The 25743-nt window shown below is 38.1% G+C and overlaps 3 protein-coding genes across 4 annotated transcripts; 2 read left to right on the top strand and 1 right to left on the bottom strand.

The window, feature by feature from the left end:
* On the bottom strand, positions 1-19523 carry LOC108119420 (inner nuclear membrane protein Man1-like). 2 transcript variants are annotated; one of them, XM_043212984.2, is made up of 2 exons: positions 14237-14415; positions 1-1953 (listed from the first exon to the last, which is right to left on the bottom strand). In XM_043212984.2, the coding sequence occupies exon 2, from the start codon at positions 1196-1198 to the stop codon at positions 470-472; it is 729 nt and encodes a 242-aa protein (XP_043068919.1). In that variant the 5' UTR covers positions 1199-1953; positions 14237-14415; the 3' UTR covers positions 1-469. The 2 variants fall into 2 exon arrangements, 1 of the variants encoding a protein (XP_043068919.1); XR_011444257.1 differs by lacking the exon at positions 14237-14415 and adding an exon at positions 19313-19523 and having other exon boundaries at positions 1194-1953.
* Positions 2983-4641, top strand: Muc18B (Mucin 18B). Its single transcript, XM_017232620.3, has one exon. It carries the CDS (start codon positions 2983-2985, stop codon positions 4309-4311), a length of 1329 nt encoding a protein of 442 aa, XP_017088109.2. The 3' UTR covers positions 4312-4641.
* LOC108119433 (proteoglycan 4) lies at positions 9069-25743 on the top strand. The gene is made up of 4 exons (XM_017232618.3): positions 9069-9413; positions 22136-24494; positions 24766-24899; positions 25151-25743. The coding sequence occupies exons 1-4, from the start codon at positions 9411-9413 to the stop codon at positions 25235-25237; spliced, it is 2583 nt and encodes an 860-aa protein (XP_017088107.2). The 5' UTR covers positions 9069-9410; the 3' UTR covers positions 25238-25743.

Here is a 25743-nt window from a genome sequence, read left to right as displayed (position 1 = left end):
TTTAATGAACTATAAATTTATTAACTATTAAATTTTTTTAACAAAACGAAAGCTTAGGAAATAGTCTGTAGATGTACGTGTTGGATGTGAGGTGTGCGGCTCTCTCCTTTCAACGATGGACGCTGCCAATGCGGTCGAGTTTCAGGAAATGGTAGGAACGTTGTAGTTATCTTGTTCATCGACGCGTAGGATCACACGTTGATCTTCTCCCAGGATATACCAGGAGTTCTTAAAACTATCTTGTAGTGTAAATTTTTAGCCTTTTGCGGTATCAGTTCTTTAATAAGACTTTTCAAGTTCAGCTCTGGACTCTTTTCTTCTCTAACTTCATTGAATATATCCGTGTAGGATGGTGTAGGATAGTTTAGAATAATTTAGGATAATGTAGAATAGTTAAGGATGACATAGGATAGTGTACGATAATGTATGATATTGTAAGATAGTGTATAATAGTCTGTAGATGTACGAGTTAGGTGTTAGGTGTGCTGCTCCTGGGCGCTATCTTCTTCCCAAGAGGGACGCTGGCATGCCGTGGTAAGTATTCAATGAAATAGTCCAGTGAAATGTATTCAGCTATTAGAAGTCGACGGTTGAACCACCATCCGTGTAGCTGGGTGTACAGTGCTCCAGCATCCACCTTAGTGGAGCACCTTATCAGTACATCAAAGGTCTCCCAGTCGATTAGAATGTTATACTTCTGCGAGGTTTCGGCCATTTTTGCGTGAATCAATCCGACGATGTAGGACTTGGAGTTGACGGTTGGCTTTTCGGTGCCATTCATGAGATTCGATACCTTCAGGCAAGTGGTGGACAGTTCAGTCAAGTTCAAAAGCTGGACAACGGGTCTCTGCCACATGGTCTTCAATGTGTTCGGGTTCCAGGAAATGGTACGAATGTAGTCGTTTTCATGTTCATCGTCGCGTAGGACCACACGTAGATCTTCTTTCAGGATATCGAGAGTCCGTAAAACTATCTTGTCGTACAACTTATTAGCCTGTTGCGGCATCAGATCTTCAATAAGACGATCCAAGTCCAGCTCTGGAGACTTTTCCTCCTTAACGACTTCGTGAAATATATCCGTGGCTAGTTTTTCGGCAAAGTCCTTAACGACCTTTGACTTTTTTTTCTCAAAGAACTCCCAAAAGACGTATGTTATGGACCCGATGCTGATAGCCAGGCCTAGAAACCCTACCGCCATAAGGAATCTTTTTTTTTGAATTTGAAACACGCACAGAAGAGGCAAATCAATATCCTCCAAAAAAAAAAAAGCCCCCCAAGGTCCTCATCGTCGAGCAGTCGGATATTCCAATGGCAATTCAAGCTTATCAGATACTTGGCATCTTGGAAAGAGGTCTTGAAATTGTCCTCAAGGGAATACTTGGAAGTTTTTATATAGTCGTTGGCTTTCAACATGGCGGTGTTTGCATCATAACAGTGATGATTTATGGCTTGTGCTTCCAGTATTTCATATATATCCCTAGCGATTTTCAGAGCATTCTTAATAGAGTCCTTATAAATACAATCGTCCCGCAAGGTAGTCTGACAAAGGACATACTTGGTCGGAAGTCTGTCGACGAGGTTGTTTTTTGTATAATAGACGCGCGAAATGTAGGTGCCAGTTATTAAAGCCAAAAAGATCAAAAGAAAAAATTCCATCCAATGGGTCCTAACCCAGTTTATGTTCTTAACAATACTTTGAATGAGTGACGATTTTTCTACTATAGTCTTATCTTCTTCGGGTAATGCCTCGCGAATATTCTCTAGCAAATATTTTGCATCCTTGGCCTTTCGTATTTGTTCTTTAATTATTTCTCTCTGCTCATCACTCCAAGTCATTATTAACATATTAATTATTGCGTTCCGCGAGTCATCGGTCACCGGATAATCCGATAATCCATTCTGGAGCAGCAATAAATGCAGTTGAGTGTCCGTCAAATTAGCTATATCCTCCAACTGTAAGTAAAGAACAAAATTGCGTTTATTATCTTTCGGTTATCGGTCGAGATTAGGCGGAAAAGCTTAAACAGGTGTGAAATATTTTCAGCGAAAAAGAGGTTAGTCGTAGGTCTAGATAATGCTTTTATTTCTGCTGCGACACTTTAAATTAGTACTGAGAATTATTTATCTTTGCGAGACTGCATTACATTTAAATATTTATTATAATTGCCTTGATAAGAGATTTTGTTTTGAGATTAAAGGGTTAGACTCTTGGTAAAGATATAGTTTGAGCATGGGGGGTAATCAGCTCATTCACTTTTGGGTAAATAGTTTTATATAAACTAGTTTCTTGGGAATAACTTGTCGAAGGTCTTTACTGGATAGTCCCGATTCATTAAGCGGTGATCCTGAAAATATAAAATCTCTTTCTAAATAAAAAACTATACACTGGGGAGCAGATCAGATCAGACAAATTTTGTGTAAATGGTTCCAGAAAGATTCCAGGATCCAGAAAGGTAGTGGGAGACCACGATTAATGAAGTGGTGACCCCGAAAATATATCTAATAGAAAAGGGCTGGTCAGCTCGGTAAGTCGCTTCTGAGAACACAGTTTCATGTCAAAAAGTCTCTTGGGGCTAGTTTCGAAAAGTTTATACTACTTGGTGATACCAAAAGATGCTGACGTGACCGCGATAAGTAAAGTGGTGACCCCGATTAGCACTCTGGCAACACCGACCACTGACGTATACATAGGTGACCGTAACCTCTATTGATCTGCTATTTGAACGATTAGTCACAATTCTAGACACTTTTTTGACCACTTCTATTATTTTTTTTCGATAATGGCGAAGACCACTTCACGCACTAGCTGTTTATTGGCATTCTGTCTTTATCAGCTAATCGCACGCAATCGGGAAGATTGGTTTTTTTCGGGGTCCGGTCCGTCCCTGTGACTATAAAAGAGCCGTTTCGATTGTCCAACCAGTTACTCCGTCGAACCTAGAACCGAATATAACAAAAAAGAGACCGAGAAAAGGAGAAATCATGTTCAAATCGGGCCCAAAAGCATTCGCCCTGATCCTCGTGTTGGCCGTTTTGGCTCCGGTGATTCAGACCAAGACCGTGTACGTCCGCGTCGAGGGAATTGTTCCGGTCGAGGATAGCAATATCGAGAATCCGACTATTCCACCCCGGAATGAGGATGAGAGCTCGTCGTCTCCGGAGGCAACGACCGCGGCTCCCGGTACTGTGCCGCCCGTGAGCACTGCTGCTCCGGAAACTACCCCAGGGGCAGGAACTGCTGCTCCTGCTTCTACGGCTGAGCCTGGAACTGCTGCTCCTGCTTCCACTGCTGAACCTGGTACCGCTGCTCCTGCTTCTACTGCTGAACCTGGTACCGCTGCTCCTGCTTCTACGGCTGAGCCTGGTACCGCTGCACCTGCTTCCACCGCTGAGCCTGGCACCGCTGCACCTGCTTCCACCGCTGAGCCTGGCACCGCTGCTCCTGCTTCAACCGCTGAGCCTGGTACTCCTGCCCCTGGAACTACTGCTGCTCCTGGAACTCCCGCCCCTGGAACTACTGCTGCTCCTGGAACTCCCGCCCCTGGAACTACTGCTGCTCCTGGAACTCCAGCCCCTGGATCTACCGCTGAACCCGGAAGCACCGCTGAGCCCGGAAGCACCGCTGAACCCACAAGGGAACCAGTAACCACTGCAGAACCTATAAATACCACCACCGATGACGACTGGGAAGCTTCGTGCCCCACCACCGGATTCTTCCCGGAGGACAACAACTGCTCAATGTTCGTCCTTTGCACTTATTACCCGGAGAACGTCCTGACCGGTTTCCGCTTCAAGTGTCCCGGAGAAATGCAGTTTGATCCAGTTAACGAGTATTGTTCTATTGATTACGATTGTAATGGAACTAGTTCGTCTGCGGGAGCTACCGAAACCACTGAAGCCTCTACTGATACCACTGACGACACCACGGATACCACCAAGACCGAGGAAACTACCAAGGCCCCGGAGACTACCAAGGCTCCAGATACCACCAAGGCCCCGGAAAGTACCGTGGATACTACCAAGGCTGTGGATACTACCAAGGCCCCGGAGAGTACTATAGATACTACTAAGGCCGCGGATACTACCAAGGCCCCGGAGAGTACTATAGATACTACCAAGGCCGCGGATACTACCAAGGCCCCGGAGAGTACTATAGATACTACCAAGGCCGCGGATACTACCAAGGCCCCGGAGAGTACTATAGATACTACCAAGGCCGCGGATACTACCAAGGCCCCAGAAACCACGGCGAAGCCCGAGGAGACCACCGAAAAGGATTCTACCACCAAAGCTCCCGAATCCAGTGCTTAAGATTTTTTTTTTAACAAAAAAAATCAATTCAAAATCATAAAAAAAAATCCCCAAAAAAATTATGCCAACAACCTGTACCTTTCTTTTTTTTTTTAGTTATTTTTTTTTTGAGTGAATAAATTCTAGTTTAATTATTATTAATTTATTGAAAATAATATCTGGCATCTTGATGGGTTGTCGAGTGGTTAGCCTATGACGGCAATTTTCAATTCAATTTCAAATTTAATTTCAATTTTGATAAGAACTCTGGCGTCTAATCGCGAATTGTTGTTTCTGGCCCGAAATGCCCATTGGAATGTAAAACAAATAAAATTGAAAACAAATATATTTCTGGGGAAATTTTTCGGTTTTTTTTTATTATCTTATCATCATTGGGACTACCATTTTTGCTAAATATTTCATTCAAGTTTCGCTTCGGGGTTTCAGGAAATAATTACGTTTTTGATTAACGATTAAACTGATTCAGAGATTTAATCAAGGGCAATTAGAAGTCCTCTTTGAAGAGTTCCTGGAATTGCAATCTAATCGAAATATTTGCTTTTTTCTGATTGATCTTGACCTGTATTGGCAATACAGTTATTAAAGGGTTAATCATTTGTTTTGGGTTTTCTTTAAAAACTCATTAAGACCCTTCATAAGTAGACAAAACTATCACCAAGTTCTTGGTATTCTAGTATCTTATCATTTTCCAATTATATATTATATAAATAATTACTAAATATTTTTCACTTTTTATGAAATTAACAGTATTGATATTAAATAATTAGTCAGGGGAATTATTTTTACCTTTTTGGTCATATTTATTGTGGAGTTTAAAAACTAAAATTTGTCTAAAAAATATCTTATCAATATTTAATAAATCCAAGCAGAAGATTTTGAAGACTAAATATTTGTATTATGTATTTCAAAATAATTTGTAAAGCTAAAAAAAGTTTACGAAATTTACAAAAAATATTTGTTATTTTCTGAAAACACTTAATAATTTGTAAGTTTTTTTTTTTTAAATATTTTTAATACAAAATGTATTCAAAAATAGACAACAAAGGGAAAAATATGTTTCAATCTTTTTGCAAACATTTTAATATCTTTTGATGTGTTAATATCTAAATATACAAATTAAAACAGGCTTGGAAATTTTTGCAAAAAATAGTTCTTATTTTCATGAAATACGTAATTTTTAAATACATTTTGACTTTTTAATAATAGCAAATATTTTAGGCATGAACAAAAATTAAGATTCAATCACGTGTTGGCTTTGTATTTTTATTTTTTTTTTGAGCATGCGATAATGAATGAATGAAACCACCGAGTTATCTGAACCACTTGCTTGGCGGTTCCGTGTCGTTTGGTGGCTCAATTGGTCAGTTTATAAACCCAGTGGTCGATGGTTAATGAAACCTAATAAACTTCCGCATCGCAAAGCAAGGGAATCTGCCTTGAATGTGCAAATAAATGTGCAAAAGGTTTTAATGCAAAACGCAGACTGCCGTCCACAGCCCAATGAATTCTCAAATGAGAGAAAGTCTCTCACCGGGTTGCATAAAAAAATACTATGTATATATATATATATATTACACTATATACATGTATATTATGTGTAAAAAAAATACGGCGTAGTCTGAGATTCAACGACACCGCTTGGTTGGAGAATTGCGCATGCGCGTAGCTCGTTAAAATGCTTTTGTTTTTTTGTACCCTAGCTGAGGGTATTGTCATTTTGGTCAAAAATGATCAATGGAGTCTATTAATTGATAGACAGAACACTTAAGGGTATACTGGAGATGTAACGTAACCTGGGTATATAACACTCTAGCTTAAGAAGATCATGAGAATGAGGACCCTACCTAGATCTTAGCTGCGATGATTTGGGTTGATGGTTCGATTCTAGGTGTGTTCGAATATTTTTTATAAGTTTAATTATGTTATATTTGGAATTACTCGATTTTCTATATCCTTAAGATGTCATAAATAAAAGATCATAACTACCGTGATTTTTCAGATAGAAACTTGAGATTCTATTATGTGAAATGGATCTGATACTAAAATTCCCATAAGGATCGGTCACCTTATATCCAATATTTGTAACAAATATATTTAAAAATAAAAACTATTTTACTGGAAAGGGTATATAAGCTTCGCTTTCGCCCGATGCTAGCGTTGTTTGTTTTATTTTTTATTTTAGTCTGCGAAGGCGACAATTAAAGCAGGCCATATCTTTCCGGCCACTTCCAGGCAGTCCCGGCACGTCGTCGGCCACCTCCTCGGCTAATCCTATGCCCTTTCTACCATCTTTACTGATCTGGACTACGTGCCTAGTGCCATTTTGGCGGTAAACAGTCATTGACAAAATGCGAAATTGCAGTGTAAACTGTACACTTAAAGAAAAGTAATTGTTAAGAATTTAAAGATCACAGACGGCAGTTAATTTTGGTAATAAAATGAATAAACTAATATTGTGTGACTATTATGTATATTGAATACTTCATTTTCGATATAAAACTTTTCAAGAACGTTTTGTTTAAATCAATTTTTAATTGAAAGAAACGAAGAAAACGTCATAATATCTACGTAGCTTATAATTTTAAATATTTAACTAAAATAATCATTTCTGTCAATTTTCCAGTCTCAGTATTTCGGTTTGCATTTCCCAATTCACACATTTTCTGAGGTGTTTGACCAACTCATCGTCATGGCCCCTTAAATATTGACCAGCTTGGGGTTGGCTTTTTTTTCGCAGTGCAGATGTCAGCAGGCAGTGTTAACGGGGTCAGAGACTTGGACATTTGGCCATCCTGCATCTGGAATTCCGAACAGTGGGCTGTCTTTTATGTTGACCGGAGAGACTTTCTTTTGGACAAACTGGAGGAAAACAATCGACGAACCGCACAAGGCAAACATTTGCGTGCGAAAGTATTTCTTTTTTTTTTGTTGTTGTTGAATATTTCTGGGTGGGGACACCTCTAGCTTTTTTTTTAAATTTATTTTTATATTTGTTTACTTTTTTTTTGGGGGAGAGATAAATAGCCACAGTAATCTCACAGTCGTACTTGTTATGTCATTTGCACATTTACACGTTGTCTTCTGGGCTTTGTGCTTTTGGTTTTTATTATTATTTCTTTTCTTTTTTTTATCTCGTTTGAGCCAAGATCAACATTTAAATGTTGTACAATTATGCGAGAGCTGTCATCTGGCTAAATGTGATGTGATGTGCTGCGATACCTCGAAAATGCCTCACAAAACGCCTCAAAAATGTGGCCCATTATGATTATGTATAGCAGGCCGTCAGAAAGTCAGTCAGTTAGTCAGTATGTCAGCCGGCAGCTTCCTATTTCAAGTTAAGTAACTTAAATATTGTAATCATGATTTGGAAATTGAGAAAATTGTCAACTACTCTCCACATCAGTGTAATTTGCATTTGTCTTTACATAAATATTATAACGTGTCTCTAAGCATTTGGCCAATCGATCTGCTAATGTTGCAACACCATTCATAATTGAGGAAATATTTTGCTCAAATGACACAATTAAGGGAGTTTATATTTATGTACATATATTTATATAAATTTTAAGATAAATTGCATTTAGGATCAACTTTTAAAGAGTTAAATAAATTTAAATCGTTTAAGAAGCTTGAATGATGTATTTTTTGTATTATTTTTTAACATTATCCCATATTATATATATACATATACATATTATACATATACAAATTTTTAAAATGGTTTAAATTATATAATGGTTACTTTTTATGAAGACGTACCATATAAGCCCCTAAACCTTTATGTTTATTATTTATGGTTTATCATATAAAAAATAAAAAATTCTTAGAATACTTCTTGAGGATTTCCATTAAAGGCTTAAATATTTCTTAAACCCGTGTAAGTGTATCCTTTCAAGAAAATCTGAAATTGTTTTTCACTGTTCAATAAAACTATTTTTAAAATTATTTATAAATATTTGGTGAACACGAATTTAAAAATCTTGTAAAACCCTTTTAAAGTATAATTATTTATTAAGACATTAACCCACATTTAAAGGCCAAGTACACGTGTAGTTAAAATAATTAAATTAAATGCCAACATGAACTGTTTTACAGTTAATATATATTATTTTAAATTTATGAAACTTTAGCCTTAGAGTTTGGAAATAAAACTGTAAAAACTGAAATATTTAATTGGTTGTGTTGCAAGGGAGGCCGTGCCCCCAGAGGCTGCGAGTCAGGCGAGTCCCCTCTGGGGGTCATCATACCCCTCTATCTACCCATCATAGACTACATAGAAGCTGAAACATAATTTATTTTTTTTTTTGAATTTTCTACCGCTGTCACAGATATTTGCAACATTTTGCATGTTGCCTTTGAGCAGATGCCGCTCACGTAGCTTTTGTTTTTCCAGATTTTTGTTGTTTTTTTTTTTTTTTTTTGGTTTTGTTTTGTGAAGCCATGGGGCAGATATCATGTCACGAAATATAGTAACTCTCCAGCGCTACCACTGGAGTAACTCTCGCACTCTCTCTTTCTCTGTTAGCGGCTATAGGTCTTTCTCTTTCTGGAGGAGGTACTCTCGCCGCAGTTGCCACAAGCAGCGTTTAGTTCGTGGGCGCCTGCGCGCAAGTGCAGTCACAGATTCAGATACTCGCGGATGCGCGATTCCCATACACCATACTCAAAGATACCAAAATACAGATACGGTGCGGGTCAAGATACGAGTTTACTGGGTTGCGTCCATAAATACAGCATCCCATTTCCATTCTCATACAAAAAATTGCAATAAAAGTGAAATTTTTATTGAGTGTGTGTGTCCACAAATAATATAAAAATCACAATCAGATTTTTTGTTTCCATTTTTTCTTCGAGTGTGCTAAGAAAGTGTTAAGATAAAGATTGGTTTTTTTTCTGTTTGCCAAATTGCCGAAGAAATTCTTAGGAATTTCAGGTAGTCACTCGGTGATTTCTCGACCAATAAAATCAATCACTAGAGAATCGGAGAAAAGGAGAATCTGAAGATCGTCTCACCGACAGAGAGAGAGAGAGCAGGGGCGTAAGAGAAAGAGGATTAGAGAAGGGTGCTCCTGAGACACCTGAGAATTTTCCTGGGAAAAATGGTAAGTCGAAAAGTGTGAAAAATCTCTCGAGGAAAATACGAAATAAAAGCAAAAGGTAAAAACCTAGACGAGAACTTGAAAACCGAATTACCCAGAATTCTTCACACGGAACCATTAAAATCGGGTTTACGAGCTCCGAAGGGGTCTCCTAGGTCAGGTTTTATTTTTTGTTGCTTCGTTATTTTGCTTTTTTTTTGTGCATTTTTTAGATTTTTAATTATTATTATTTTGTGCTAGGGAACTAGAGCATTACTTGAGCACCCTGGGGATTTGAGAATTATGAATGTTAATGGGGATTTTTGTTGTATTATTTTTTTTAAATATGACATTCAATGGGAGAAAATAAAAAACGGTATCGGTTTAAAAAAAAACAGACGGGAAAATACTGGAAAATGTACTCAAATTTTAGGGGAATTGTTAAATCAATTTTAGAATAGATTCCATTCCCGATTTCTTAAAAATTTAAATATGCTTTTGAGAACTAAGAATTTTTACATTACAAAATATTATATTTAATTGAATACATTTTGTAAATAGAAGTAAGCTTGAACTTTAACATTATTCTTTAAGAAACGTACAGAACTAAACTTTTATTTTTAAGATACTCTAATTTTTCGTCAAGATCATAAGATCAAATAACATTATAGTAAACAATTAAAACCGCTCCAAAATCGTTTAAAAATCTCATCCAAAATACGAAACTAAACCACCATTAACAAATATTTACCAAAAGCCTCACAAAAAACAAAATCAAACCACAAGTCAATTAGCTAATGATCATTATGATATAGATCGGTGGTCAATAGCTGCCAATTGATCGGTGATCGGAACAAACAGCTCAATTAATCAAATCATCCGGCTGGGATGATTGAAAACGAATTGCCAAATTGATCCCACAGCCGAAGAGATCGTGATGCCGGTGATCCAATAAAAAAAAATAACTTTATTGATTCCATTACAAATCCAACAGTGGTGGCCTTTCCCATGATCTGACTTTTTTGTGGGAGAAGGTCTTCGAGGGGCTTTATCATCCCATAAATCTGATGGATTTGGACAAACGGTGGTATGCCAATCACGGAAGATCGATTTGTGAGCCTTACGCAATGGCTAACAAAAAAAAAAAAAAAAATAAAAATAAAAGAGCCAGAAAATATTACCAATTGGGTGGCTCAGGTAACACGCGTAACAGGTGCGTTAAGTGCATTTCAATTGTAATTGAAATTTTGTGCTTTTTACTTCTCTTTTTGTATTATTTTTGGGGGGCATAAAAGAAACGCGAGATGCATAACGAATATTCCACGTAATTGTAACAGACCCACAGAAAATATATTGTATTTTGTGCAGATATTTTTCGTTTGTATTGTCTTTAGGCATCCACTAAAAATAATTATATCATGCCAAATGTCAAAAAGAAAAAACCCGAAAACCAATGGCCATTCCCATTGTGTAATTGTTCAATTGCATTTTATGAGGTGGTATTTTTTCGAATTTTTTTTTGGGTCTTTCTGCTTTACTATATGGTTGTTTTTGATGGGCTTTTTGGGGTGCCAGAGTCTGACTGACTGCCATGCATCATAAAAACCAATAAGCAGCCAAGCATGGATCTGATGATGACCACTGGAGCAGATGGATGTCTGCTTGGGGGTTAGAGAAGTGCACTGAGAAAATGTTATACTTTGTTGAGTAGAAAGTTTTTATATAATATATATTATTTTAAATATTATATTTAAATGTAAGAAATTTTTTAAAGTGTATTGATTAGACAAGATCAGGAGATGTCAATGGGAAATTAATTCTGGGAGAGAGTAAAAGTGGGTGGGAAAGGTGCGTCTTTGCTCTCTGATAGCAGGTTCAACAATATGCAGGTAAGCAGCATGTGAAAAGAACAAGAAGCAGTATTAACCCTTAGTTGAGATCCTTAAAATAGGATATAACATCAATATCTAAAAATGAATTTTAATTAATATATTTTATAATATTATTTTTCTAATAAACTTATGTGATTAGCCATAATTTTGTTTTCTTAAGTGCATTTAAGGGGTTAAGGTGTCAATGACTGGTTAATGCGCTTCCCGTCAGATGCACACACACACATACGCACACACGCACACCGTTGCATAATCGCCTTTGATGATGGCACTTTAATTTACCAAAGCCGACTGTCAACGCTTTAAGAAAGCAGGGTAGGGGGGGAGGAAAGAAATGGCAATATAGACAAGTGAATGAAAAGAAAAGGGGTGAAGAAAATTGGTGAAGCGCAAAAAGGGGGGGTGGTGGCCCAAGCATGTGTTGATGCGATAATTCCTATAATTGCAAATGCACTTTAAAACGCAACCAAGAAAGCAAGTGCCAAGTGATACAAAAATAAATCTATAAATTATTCATAAAAAAAAATAGAAATTTATGATTTGTTAACAATTTCCTTTAACATTGATACTTTCACCCACATTTTAGCCAACTCATTGGTTTCCGTTTAGATTCTTGGGAAAAAATACACCCAAATCACAATAGAAATAAATCCAAAAATTTACATTTCCTGAAATTCAATTTCCGATTATGAATATTACACATACGCAGTGTGTTACATATGCAGTGCCAATTAAGAGCAAATATCTGGCAATTAACGAGGCAAAACCAAATCATAATTAAAATATTATCTCACACACAACAGAAGAGAGAAAAAGAAACGCTATACGCTATAGTTTTAAATAATCAGCTACAATTTCACTTTAATTTTTAATGGCCCACGTCAGAGTGTCTGTCGGCTTATTTATGTGACAGCCTTTGAGATTTTATAATTGAGGTTTCTGGACATTTTTGGTTTTGGCTTTTAGTTTTTCCCTCCAAAGAAGAAAACCCCATTTGCAGAACTTGCATAACAGTGAGAAAAAAAAACTGCATATTCAAGTCAGACCCCCCCCTTTTATTTTTAGGGCACACTCAGACGACACCCCACCCCTTTTCGACCCACTCTCCAGCTGACCAACGTAACTTAATTGGCGTCACTTAGGCCGGCGAACAATCTTAATTACCGCATGGACCAAAGAGCCATGGCCTAAAGGGATGGGAGGGGGGGTGGCCGAGGGCACAGGTGGGCCGTCTACCGAAGGTGCTCGACTTTTTATTGCCAACTCGGGAGGGGCGAGGAGGTGGAAAAAAGGCCAGCTACACAGTAGAAAAGGCAAAGAAAACTCGCCCCGACTCGCAGAAAAAAAAAAAAACAAGAGAAAAACAAAAGAAAAGGCTTTGGAAAAAAATAAATAAAATGAACTTCAAAAGTCCAAAAGACAACAATGAGAGCAACAACAACCACTTTTACTTTTGTTTTCATTCAAGCCGCTTTTTGGTTTTTGTTTTAGCGGCAACTTCTTTCTTATTTTGGACAATTTCGAAAAGCCAAGTTCAGTGTTGGCGGCAAGGTACAGTGGATGATAAATAAACTATAAACTATCATAAATTAAAAAAATATATATTTTTTAAATCATAAACTTATTAATAAAAGCTGTTAAGCTTACGCATGCATCATTTATTATATTAGGTTTCTGATAGGTTAAAACTATCTAAACACTTGAATTAGAAAATGTGTGTGGGTTTTTTTTTTTAATTTTGTTCCACTGTATCCCACCATACCCGCTAACCCATAAGCCAGGTCGCTGGAATACCGGCCAGGCCTCCAACCCCATCTCCTTTTTTTCGCGCAAAATTAAGCTAAGGCAATAGAGTACACAGAAAGAAATCGTAAGGTTATAATAATAACATACACAAAAATATAAGAATCTAGGTTTTTCATTCCAAATGGTTTTAAATACATAGATTAAAAAAATAATTAGAAAAGGTCTAAAATCTTTAGAAAAGAAAATATATATTTTAATTCCATATTTTCCAAAAAAGTCCATATTTAAAAAAAAACTTGTTAAAAATATTTTTAATTAAAAGAATAGGGTAATTGAATCTTAAACAGTCTGTATCTCCTTTTTCTAGGGATACAGAAGTTAAAACTCTTAATTATTAACCTTTAATTCCTCGTTTTAAAACCTCGTTAAAACCTTAAATTTTTTAGCTCTACCCATGTTTTTTAGCTTAATCATTATACTAGTTGCCAATAATAAACTTTAATTTTTCGTAGTGTAACAGCGAAGTAAAGCAGATCAGCTTGTCTCTCAAAAAAAAAAAACACAAAAAGAAAAAAACCCGAGATTTCAAACCGGAGTCAAGCTCACGTTGTCACACGACAATTACACGCAAGTGTTGAGAGTGAAGCGGCCCCGGCACCGCCCCCTCTTTGCCAGCCCAGCCCCTCTACCTGGCTGCCTACCTACCTGTCTTACCGGCCCCCCCCAGAGTGCCCCCATCCCCGCACTCCTTAAAAGCACTCGAAGCGCGTGTGAAAAGCGCATAATTTTTGGACGCGGACAAATTTTCACTTTTTTCCTAGAGTGGAGAGTGGATAGTGCTCTTCCCAGACTTTTCTTTCATAGACTTGGGCTTTTCTTATTGTTCCACACGGTCACACCACCAGACAGGGGTCTTACAGAGGGGAGGGTAGTGGGTGGTTTTCAAAGAGGCGGTACAATGAAAAGAGACAGCAATAAAATCCACAATGCGCCGATTATGCCAGCAATCTTGGGAATTATTATTGTTTTTGCTTCTATTATTATTATTATTTGGGGTTTCTACTCTAAACTTGGTTAGGGGGGCTACCGAGGGTTAAAGGGGCTTGAGAGGGCTGAGGGGCTGCACCGGGTTAAGGGGTTAAGGCTATATAGCTATCACCTATATCACTGTCAACTCTTATTATGGCCAATTATGGGCTGTCGTCTTACCATGCTGCTTGATAGATTGCCGCTTGGTTGAAGATCGAAGATAGGATTATCCTTCTTTATCATTTTAATAAATTGTTCCAAAAATGCTTAACACTTATCTACTTTTATGTTTTTTTCTTAGAACTTTTTTAGATATTTGTTCCGATTCGGTTGACTGGTGAAATAATTGTGAGGTTTTCAGGGAGACAAGTTAATAAATAGTATTGTTAAAAAAGTCAAGGCTAACTGGGATTTGACATTTTTAGTTTTCTGATATATGAGGTTTATTCAAAGCTACTATGTTTTATTAAAAAGACAGGGAAAAAATTCTGAACATATATCTCAAAATTTTAAAGCTAATTTTTCAATAATATTATGATTATATTGGTATCATATAGTTATACCAATATAAAATCTTGGAAATCTTTTTTTAGTTCATAACTGATCCAATATACATACATATATCTTATCTTATCCCAAAACCAAAGTTTTTTTTACTATAAAGTCCTAGAAAATGATTCCTAGAAATGATTCCAAGACATCTAACTCTGCAAAAAGTTTTCTATTTCTAATCTAACTCCAAGACTTGGGTCTTCCTGTCTATAAAACTCCAGTCTAAAAGCCAATATTTCCACTTTCATTTTAGCCTTTCTTTGCTGATTTCTACCGATAGACCTATATACATTATAGCCGTGAGACTGATTATGCGTATAGCAGAGTTCAGAAAGTGGTAATTGATATAGCCAGAGTTTAGACCGCAAGTCGACTAATAATAAACGATAGATGTATGATTCAAGTCTTCCGGGACTTTGTTTGGGTTTTGGGATGATTTTTTTTGCTATGCCAGTAATTGTTGCATTGGAGTGTGATTATGCAAAGTTGGTTGTTGCAAGTTGAATCGATCGATGCACTAATTTGTTTATAATGAACGTTACGCGACAACAAAAATAAAAGAAAAATTAAACAAAGAAATGAAAAAACAAAAGAAGAAACTGAAACTTGTTAATTGCTCGCGTGCTGTCACAATTGCTGGCAATTCCGCATTCATCATTACATTTGTTCATCCAACAATTGTGTCTTACATTTGGATATTCACCAGCCATGACAAATATTTCACAAATCACAAGACTACTTCCCAAATTTGTAGGTAATAAAGTAAGGGTTAGATTTTTAAGCGAATATCGTATGACCTTTCTGCGGTTTTCTTCTAGATCTTTACTTTTAACAATTTTTCTAGAATTAATCAAATTATGGTCTTTTCTTTTATAGTTTCGGAGAAGATATCGGATACTTCAGTTATTGTTACCTGATCCAAATCATTTTTAATTATATTGTGTATTTTATTAAAATGATAGCCAAATTTTAGCTTGATAGCTTGAAGATTTTGAGAAATATGCCATAGGCTCAAGAGCATAGGAAATAGTTACTTATGAAGGCCGCAGATATCCCTAGAATTCCCTTCAAATCTTTAAGGTCTAAACAAAAATTAAAATATTAAAAAGAGCTCTTTTAAAGGACAGAGCTATCCTTCTAAAAATTAACTTAAAAATAGTTTATTTCTAACCAATATATTTTTGGCCAAAAAACCGTTTTCTGTAGAGTATAAAAAAACTACTTTTTAAACCCGAATATAACACCCAGACATGGCTAATCAAATCAAGCAGCTTCATAAATTATTTTTGTGATTTTTTTGGGAAGGGGTCTTGGTCTCGACAAGGCCAATGGCCACGGATACTTGGCCACTTGGTTACTCATTTATTTACGAGACACTCTGCCACATTTTGTGGTAAGTCGAGGTAAGATTCATTATTTCATTTGCAATTTACATGTCGCACGGGATATAGCCATCATCTCTGATGGTTTCTCTCTGTTTCCATAATGGATGGGGTGTTGTTTTGCAAAAGTATGATTAAGTGTGATATAGGAGGTTTTGGTTTTGCAAATGACTTGATTTATAGTTGGAAATTTGAGTCATAATAGAGGCTTAGTTAGAGTCATTAAAACAAGAGTTTTTTGCTAAGATTTTTTATGAGGATTTTTCCAAAATTTTACTATCAAAATATATGCTCTCTCTAAAGATTTTTGTACCAAAACCGCTATGGTATTTGAAAACCCAGTCCTTATTTACTAATCACACCCTTTTGACTGACATTTTAATGGCCTAGCTACTCTTTACAAATTTCCTGTCACTGCAATGGGCCAAGATATCGGGGCAAGATGGCAATTCTATTGTTTTAACCAATCTCCCAAACATGACACTATTTGCTTTAAAGTAACGCCTTTGTAAGACCTCTATCGATCCATTTATCTGAAGCTATACTTTCGCTTTCCAGGGGGAAAAGGTGGAAAATCTTTTCCGTATTTACATTTTGGCATAGTCCCCTGTCAGTCTTCTCTCTCTCGCTCTTGGCGGAAATGTCTGTTGTGGTAACACTTTTTTTTTCCAAATGAGTTGGCTAAAATGTGGCACAATGACAATCAATGATTTTCACTAATATCGTTGCAACTACAAAGTTGTAGCTTATCGATATACAGTGTTATCTGTGGATTCTCGAGGGACAGGTGTCTATCATATCTGTTCACAAAATATTTTGGAGTAATACTTGGTAATATTTTATCTCCATGAAGAGATATTTAATGGCCTGATTAGTTTTTTTTTGTAAAGAATAGGCAGGAAATTGGTAGAGTTTTTTTATAAATATTCATAAACTATATTTAGCTTGAAGGATGATTTCATTTTGGAACTTTCATACTAGGTATTTTTCCCATTTTTTAAAGATTTAAATAACCCCAATAAATCTTACTTTTAGGTAGGTTTTCCTTTTTTTCCCCAAGGGGTCATTTCTGGGGGCAAGGCTGCCGCTTTTTATGCATTTTTTTTGCAGTTTTCTCGGTTTTTGCATCTAAATTTCCATCTTCACGTCCGCTGGCCCATAAAAAAGCTACATTTGTTGGCATTACTTTGTTTTTCCTTTTTTTTCTATTATTTCTCCTCGGGTATATTTTCATAATTAATTTCTTTGTGGAAAAGTGAAATATGACTGCAAGTTGTTGTTTTGAAAACCTAGTGACAGTTTTTTTTCTCGTCTTGTTGCATTTTTCCTCATATGTATTTTATTTATTTTTGTATTTTCTATATTATTATATTTTATTATATACCTCCTTCTCCTCAATCCTCCCTCCTCCTCCTTGGATTTTATCGACAATTTCACTTTTGCGCAGCCACAAAAAAAAAGAAGAAAAAAAAAAAAAAGACGAGGAGGTCTTCGTTTTTCATATGTGATGACGATCCAACAATTGCGGTTTGGTTATTTGCCCCCAAAAAGATTCCCAAGCACATTGTTGGATCGCGTGCAATCTGCCACACCCCCTCTGCACCGCTGCCTCGCTGGCCCCATGCCCCATCGCCCATTGCCCTCCGCCCATGGCTCATTTGTCAAGACCATGGGGCCCCCCGCTTGGGCCACTAACTATTTTTTTCAAGTGCAAAGCCAAGGTTGCATGTGCCCCCAAAGTAGCAGCGATGCAGTTCGGGGAGAGAAGAGTTGCAGAAAGCAGGCGGGGGAGGAGGATCTTCCAAGCTGCTTTTATTATCGACACGAAACGGGTTTTTCTACCAGTTCCCAGACCCCGACCAGAGAGTTCCAAGACGAGACTTCCAAGACCAGACCAGATCCAGACCCAAACCCGAGCCCAAGTCCCCAGACTCTGTGTCTGCACTTACAATTTTTTTTCGTTATTCTCTGAGAAGCTTTTAAAGTATAAAAGTTATTCTCTTAACTGTAATAACAATTTAAGATAATAATATAATATATATTATAAGAGAGACAATTACTGTTAATTATTTAGCTCATGATCTTATCGTACTCGTACTTACAGAGCCTAGATCCTTTGTAGTTTCTTTCATTAGTTTCATATTTCATTACATTTTCTTATTGAAATATTATCTTTGCATATTGTTGCTATATCCAATTCTCTATTTATCTATATTTTATTTTCTATATTAATACCTTTGTACAGAATATTTATAAGGGCTATTTACAAATATCTAATTAGTTCCTCATCTCCTAGATTGTTTCTTGAAAACATGCATCTTTTCTGCAAGTTTAAACCTTCTTAAATGCCCATAAAACCATAAACCTCAAAAATAACTTAAATATTTATTTCAAAATACCTATAACCTTAAAAAAGTATACCATACCTATATGTATTATATACTTTTCAAGAAGAATCGATGATGATTGATAAAAACACCAAACAAGAAACCTAAGAATATGTTGTCAAAATTCTCTATATAGAAACAAAGCTCCACCAGAAACTTCAAAATATCACCCCAAGCCCCCTTAAGCTTCAATAAAACTTGTAAAAAAAATTGTACAAAATATTTCCCTCTGTGTAAGAGCCGACTCCTCCATCTGTCAGCTGCTCAGTTGTTTGCCAACAGTTGCAGAATTTCACTTTCTTTTCAAATTGCGGCGACCTCGATTTATTGCCCAGGTGGATGTGGATGTGGACGTGGATTTAAATTCCAGCAGAGTGGGTTGACTCCATGGCTCCATGGTGGATCACTGGTGGTGGATCCACACCAAGTCGAGTCAAAGCAAAACCCAACCAAAATAAACCCGATCCGATGTCTTTGACAGAAAGTAAGAAAGAGAGACCCCCGCAGATTTGCTTTTGTTTTGATACCTGAGGGCTTAATTGAATTACGTTTTTTTTTTTTTTTCTAAAATTTGGAAGCTCACAGACTCCATGTGACTTTGGTTTTTAAAACATGGAAGTGTACACCAAATAAGCCAAGACAACAATAAAAGTTATTTAGAAAAAAAATGAAACCGGGCTATAAAATAATAATAATTATGGGAAAGTGAACGCCCATTGTCTTGGGTGTCTGTGGCTTTATACCCATCTTATTTTTTTGGCTTTTTATTGATAATTCGCATTAATGAGATTTAATTTTCACATAATTAGTTGTAAATTCAGCCAGCTCTCTGGGTTACTGGGAAATTGGAGGAAAATTGTATATTTTGGGGAAAAGATGTCTGGCTTTTCTTTGGGGCTCGTATTGTATGTATTGTAACACAAAAGTTGACTTACAAGACTGGATTTTACTCCTCCCCTCTTTTCGATTCTTGCCATTTTAAAATTTTAAAATTTTAATTTTAATTTTTTTTTAATAATCAAACTTTGTTACTATTTTTGATTTGCCAAAAAATCACTTCTTTCTTCAAGTCAAAAAATCGTTAGAATAAACTCAAGAGAACTGTTTCTTGCTTTGATGATTTTCAGACTGAATGATTCGAGATTGTAAGAGTTCTTAGCTTGGAACTTACAGTCTTGGGTTACTTTGTTTTTGAAAAATATTTGTTTCTCTGAATGAGTTTATGGGAAAAGTTTATTCCCACAATTTTCATTTATTTTTTTTATTGAACCCAATAGCGACCTTGTTGTGGAGGTGGCCACTGGACACACATGCTATTGAACGCATTGCTTCCCAGTGACCATAAAAAATTGAAAATTGTAGCTGATTTTTACTGAAATTATTTCATATGAGAGTGAATCATATATAGATATTTTCGTTATTTTTTTCATACTATTTGAGGTCAAGAGGAGTACATACATATGTGTGGCTTTTAGCCATTTACCTTGGCTAATTACCAATTTAGAGAAAGTGTTTGCCAAGCAAATAATCAATGAGTGTTTGTTTTTGCCATTTTGTTTTTGTTTTTTTTTTTTAATTCTTTGGCACGAAAAAAGTTTTAATGCTTTCTTAATGGTTTTTAATTTTATGACCTGATAGTTATAGACCATATCTCGCTTAATAAGTCATTCCGTTTGCCCGCCAAAGTTTCAATTTCTAGCTTTATCAGTTTTTCGATTTAAAAGCAATTATTGATTAAAAAAGGTTAAAAACTAGCAATGTTAGTAGGTTTTTTGTTTAGGGAACTTAATGAAATAAGTTCTTTTTGTTCATTTATGTGGAATAATTTTTTTTGAAGATATTTTTAAACATTAACTATATTATTTTTTCTTTATTATTATATACTTCTATGAAACGTGTTACCAACTTGACTTTTGTCCATAATGTAGTCGCTGATAACATTGATTTAACTGTTTTAATGGAACTTATTAATTTTAATGTTCCTCAAAGGGATCTTCGTCCCGTTGCCCACTTTCGGATCAAGTATCACAGGGCCAATTATCTTTTAAATGAGCCGATGAAGCGGGCTCTTTCATATTTTTGACTCTTTGGCGCCTAGCCTCCGAAAGGCTTGATAATCAGGACCTATTATGTAGTATGTATGTAAATAAATCAAAAGCAAAACCCCAAAACAGTATAGCCATGAACACAAATTGTCATTTAGCTGGGAATGAGTTTTGTTCTATTTCCTCACTACAATCTGAAACTGAAAGCCGATCGGAAGTAAAACTTTGTAAATCTTGTACCGAAGTCAAGTTTTTTGGATTTTTTGGGAATTTAATTTTCCATCTTGTTGTCTTCCGGCTTGTACACTATTATTATTTATTGAACGACAATGAATAACCAAATGGGAGACGACTACCAAATTCTTAGTGAACACATCCAAAACGCGATGAGATACCATCAAGTTCTCCTGATGACCACACATGATCTTCTCCACCAGCGCCAGGAGCTCGTCAACCAGTTAAGGGACAACAACTATCTACTGGTTGAGTTGGCCCATCGGGGCTCATCACACACAAATATGGACGAGAGTGAGATCGATGACGCCTATCGTGGTATTACCGCTCTCAATGAAAGCCTCAACCAGGAGATTATACTCACTGACATGCTGCTGGAGCGCAACAACCAGTATCTGGAGAGCAACAAGGAGGTCCTGATCGATTACCAGGAGCAATTGGAGCGCCACTTGCAGCTCAGTCGAATAATAGCCTTCTTGGAGCACTTTACCGAGATCTTATACCTTGGAATGCAATTCCTTCGCTTGATTGTTCGTTATCTTATTTAGGATTCAGTTTCAAGAACATACATATGTATTTTTAGGGTTTTTTAGGGTGAAGGGTTTATTAACCCATCCAATAAATTAGACAAGAGTTATTGACAAGAAAATAAAATGTTACAATTTACAAATTATTGAAAATATGAGTATTAATGTAAATAAATACCAATGCGTAAAAAAAACATACCTTCTAAAAGCTTAATCAATTGACGTTGACTTTTTTTTTATAAAAGAAACCTAAACCTCTAGTAAAGACCGATGTCTTAGAGAGTTACTTAAAAAATGTCAACTAAAGTTTCGCAACTTATGGATCTGACTTTGAATTTTTAAAAAATCCTACAGCTAATCCTCGAGCTTGAGAGCTTATATAAATATAAAGCCTATATCGACTTTACAGGTGATCTGGAAAAAGAATACATACTTGATAAGGTCTGATAGTCTGACCCCCTTTTCAAGAAAAGTATACTATCCTTTGCAGATATTTTAGAAACCTCTCTTTCAAAAATGAAACAGTTTTTAGGGGTTTTCTCAAATCATTTTTAAGGAAATCTTTCAATTACTTTAAAACTTTTTTCGCCTTTGGTTTTTCACATTTTTATGTATCTTTTTTTATGTTTGTTTTTTAAGTTAAAAATTAAAAGCAAATGTTTGCCTGTGGACCGGCTGAACTACTTTTAAGACATCATCTTTCAACTTCACTCGCAACCGGATCAAAGATTGAAAACGAATTGGAGCTGGGACCTGGACTGGGAACTGGGTTTTCGGGTTTTCGGTTTTCTTCTTTTCAAGTCTTCAAGTTTTTTAAGTTTTTTGTTTTTACTTTTTTTATTGGTCTTCGCTCTCAATAAATTAGGATAGTCTGGACGTGGAATTTATGGCTTGGAAAGTGAAACTTGATCTTGAATTAATTTTCAACTCTTTTTTCTATTTTTTCTCGCAGGCTCTTCAGCAATGGCTCATTCATATCCTGATTCTGGGATCTCTGATGACGTCCTCTGGGGTGATAGCCCTGGAGAGAGCTGGTTTTCCGGCCCAACCGGCGGATCATCTGGTGCCACCACCTCTCCCCTCGCATGCTGCCCACCTACCTGCCCTGCCTACGCCCCAGAGGCTGACCCACGCCACGGCGGGTCTGGGATCGGCTCCGGTGGTGGCGCCATCTCCTTCGGTGATTACGGAGCCCGGCTTTATGACGCGAGTGGCCAGGTGGTTTGGTCTTGGGGGAGCTCCTTCGCCAAAGGATCAGCAACTGAGTCCCAGTAACTCCCTGAGCTACGTCTACCCGAAGCCAGGACAAAGTTTCGACGCCAATAGTGGCAAGCCTTGCAGTCTTTGCAACAAATATCCTTGGGTGCCGATGGTGGGGCATCAACAGCTACAACAGCAACCTCAACAGCAACAAGCATTGCAAGTGCAACAACAACAATTGTGGCATTTGCAACAACAACAACACCAGCCTGTAGCCCAGGCCTCCCAGAACCGGCAGCGGGCGGTACAGTTCCAGAGTACTCCCCCTCAGATACCCAACTTTCTGCCCCTGGCTGTGCCCATGCCGCCTCTCTATAATGCCCAGCCCTTCCGTCCCTCAGTTCCCAAGGAGAACATCGTTTCAGAGTCTGTGGCCGTTCCAGTGGCAGGACCTATACCAGGACCAGTGTCAGTATCAGTTCCAGTTCCAACACATCCACCTAGTACCTCAACCTTCGAAATCGTGAAAAGCCATCAGGTCACGGACTTTGTCACCTCTGTGGAGTATCCCGCCACCTTCGTGCAGTCCCATGCCATCGACCTGGGTGCTGCGACCAACCAGAAGGTGATACCCGAACAATCTGAGCCAAGTACCGTGAGATACCAGCTGGAGGACCTCGCCAGTGGCCAGGTGCATCAGCACCTGCCGGCCTCCCAGCTATTGACGGAACTGGGGCACTTTGTGGAGACCACAACCGTGTTGCCGCCACCTCCGGCGGACAACTATCCGGCGGCCTCGTCCCAGCTGCAGCACCTCCAGCAGGAGCAGGATCATGAGCAGGAGCAGGACCTGTATTACGCCGAACAGGAGGAGACTAGTACTCTGATTTATGGTCCAACCACGACGGAAGCTCCAACCACAACGATGGTTCCACAGCAACCTCCGCAGGCCATAGACTTGAACAACCATCTGGTGGCTGGGATGCAAAACTACAGACAGGGTATATCTCGTGGCCGGGAGACCCCGAAGCGGCTACTAGACTCGCCCATCAACCATGCCGGCGGAAGACCCTTCACCCGCGACCCTGCCGATCTGAACTTCCGCTTAAGCCAGGCCTATACGCCCACCCAGCCGCCCACGCCCACCTCCACGTATGGGGCCATCGATGCCAGTGGCCAGTACGCGGGGATGTCGCCTCCGAGTCCGAAGCAGGTGATCATACCATACACTACGAGGCAGAGGCCCAGGCCCTTCGAGAGCTGGACCCCCCTGAGACATCACCACTCTTCGAACGATCTGGAGGAGGAGCCGCATGAGCAGCAGGAATCCAAGCTAGCCACTGCCACGGTTACGGCTCCCAACTCCCGGAGGACGACCAAGTACCTGACCAAGATCCTGGCCTCCAATCTAAGGGAGCTGCTCAAACGCGAGAGGGAGACCAAGCGGCTGCCGGGACAGAGCCTGGGGGTGGACATTTCGAAGCTGCAGCAGAACATAGACGGGTGGACGGAGCAGGAGTACAACTCGCTGTCCCATCGACCCAGTACACCCACCATCCGGGGAAGATCCAAGCATATACCCCCCGAGTATCTGACCACGACGACGACGACCACCACGCCAGCGCCACAGCGGCAGTCCAAGACCACCAGGGGCGAGGGCTTCGAGCTGGGCGGGGCTCCTCCCACGGTCACCGGGGATCTCTCCACCTCGATCAACAATCTGGAGCAGCTGCATCTGCTGGGGGAGCGGGGATCGAAGCGGTTCCAGCACTTGGACGACAATCGTTTGCATTTCGACTACTACGATGCTCGGCCGAAGCCCACGCCGGCCATGGCCTCCTCCACGTCCACCAGCACACCAGCACCGCCGACCACCACCACTACGGAGGTCACCCCGCTCTATGTAAGGAGCACCACGCCGCCCAAGGAGCTCTGGAAACAAGTCCAGGTGGCCATTCTTCCCCAGACCAACGAGAAGGTCTACGTGGTGACGCCTCAGCCGCCGACAGCTCAGCCGCGCCACAAGGACCACCACGAAGCGGAGGCCTCGGCGCCCAGGCCAGTCTATCAGACTCCAGCTCCCAGGTTTCCTAGGATGCGACCCACGCCAGGTAGGTTACTGAAAGATTGGGTAAAGAGGGTTAACTTTTTAGGGGATATCTTTCTATGTTCAATAATATATTAATATCCTAAATTTTAGGTCCTTAAATAATATACCTTATTAAAGTCTAATTTGTCTATATTTTTACATATTATTCTGCACATTAATATCATTATTTCCGTTTTTTTCTACTTCGCAACTCTATCTTAGACTTTAAAATGTTTTATGTATTAATTAAAACTCTTAACTAAATACGAACTCCTTTATGCTTTTTTTTTTAGCTGGCGAAGTAAAAGCAGCCACGCCCACTAGTTCATCGCAGCTGAGGAACTATACGCCGGACATTTTTGGTCTAATGGGTCTATCCGCGTATGTTCCGGCGGAGCCAGTGGAGATAATCGATGGAAACTCCAAAGTAAACAGCAATCGTTTTCATATAGATATGTAAACTAAAGTATTATTTTTATTTCTTCCTAAAAAAAACATAAAACACACACTTCACAAAATCATTTAATATTTGAAAAAATAATCATTTAAAAAAATAATCATAAATTGATCCCAAAACCTTCTTAAACTGCATTTAAAACCTCCATATTTTTCGGTTATCCTCATATCATGCTTCCCCTCCCTTATTTCACCAAAAACCATACTCACCACACACTGCAGGTCATCACAATAGTGACGTCAGCGCCGACGGCGGCAGCGCTGCAGCGACCCACACCGAAGCCTACAATTGCGCCTTCGCCGAGATAAAGGTCACAGAGGTCACATGCCCCTCCCTTCGCCCCTGTTGTAATATATTTTTTCACCAAGCCCCTGAGAAAAAAAAAGCAGGATACGCCAGGATGTGCGATCATAAGAGTTGTAGTTTTAAAAAATAAACAAAAAAATCCTTTTTAGGAATCAAAGTTAGATTTTATCTGCATTTGGTAGCTTTATAAACAAATAGATAAAAAAAATAAATAAAATAAAAATATTACATAAAAGGATAACAGGATCGAAAGGACTCTATGTAATGTTCCCCTTAGTTTATATTTTTTGTTTTTTTTTTTTAATTGTGTGTTTTAGCAGTGTTTGGCGCTCTCCTTGTTTTAGTTCATAATTCTATGTATAAAAAAAACATCTATTATTTCTATTATATCTATTTGAAACATAAAACATAATAAAATAAATATAATAAATCAAAGTGTAACCAAAATATAGCGAAAAACGAAAATGAAACTAAACAAATATTATATTAAAAACGAACAAATAAAAAT

This window comes from Drosophila bipectinata, chromosome XR (genome assembly GCF_030179905.1).
Source record: "Drosophila bipectinata strain 14024-0381.07 chromosome XR, DbipHiC1v2, whole genome shotgun sequence".
In the NCBI taxonomy this organism is placed as follows: domain Eukaryota; kingdom Metazoa; phylum Arthropoda; class Insecta; order Diptera; family Drosophilidae; genus Drosophila; species Drosophila bipectinata.
Note: the sequence above shows the minus strand (reverse complement) of the source record. Positions and strands in the feature narration are given on the sequence as shown.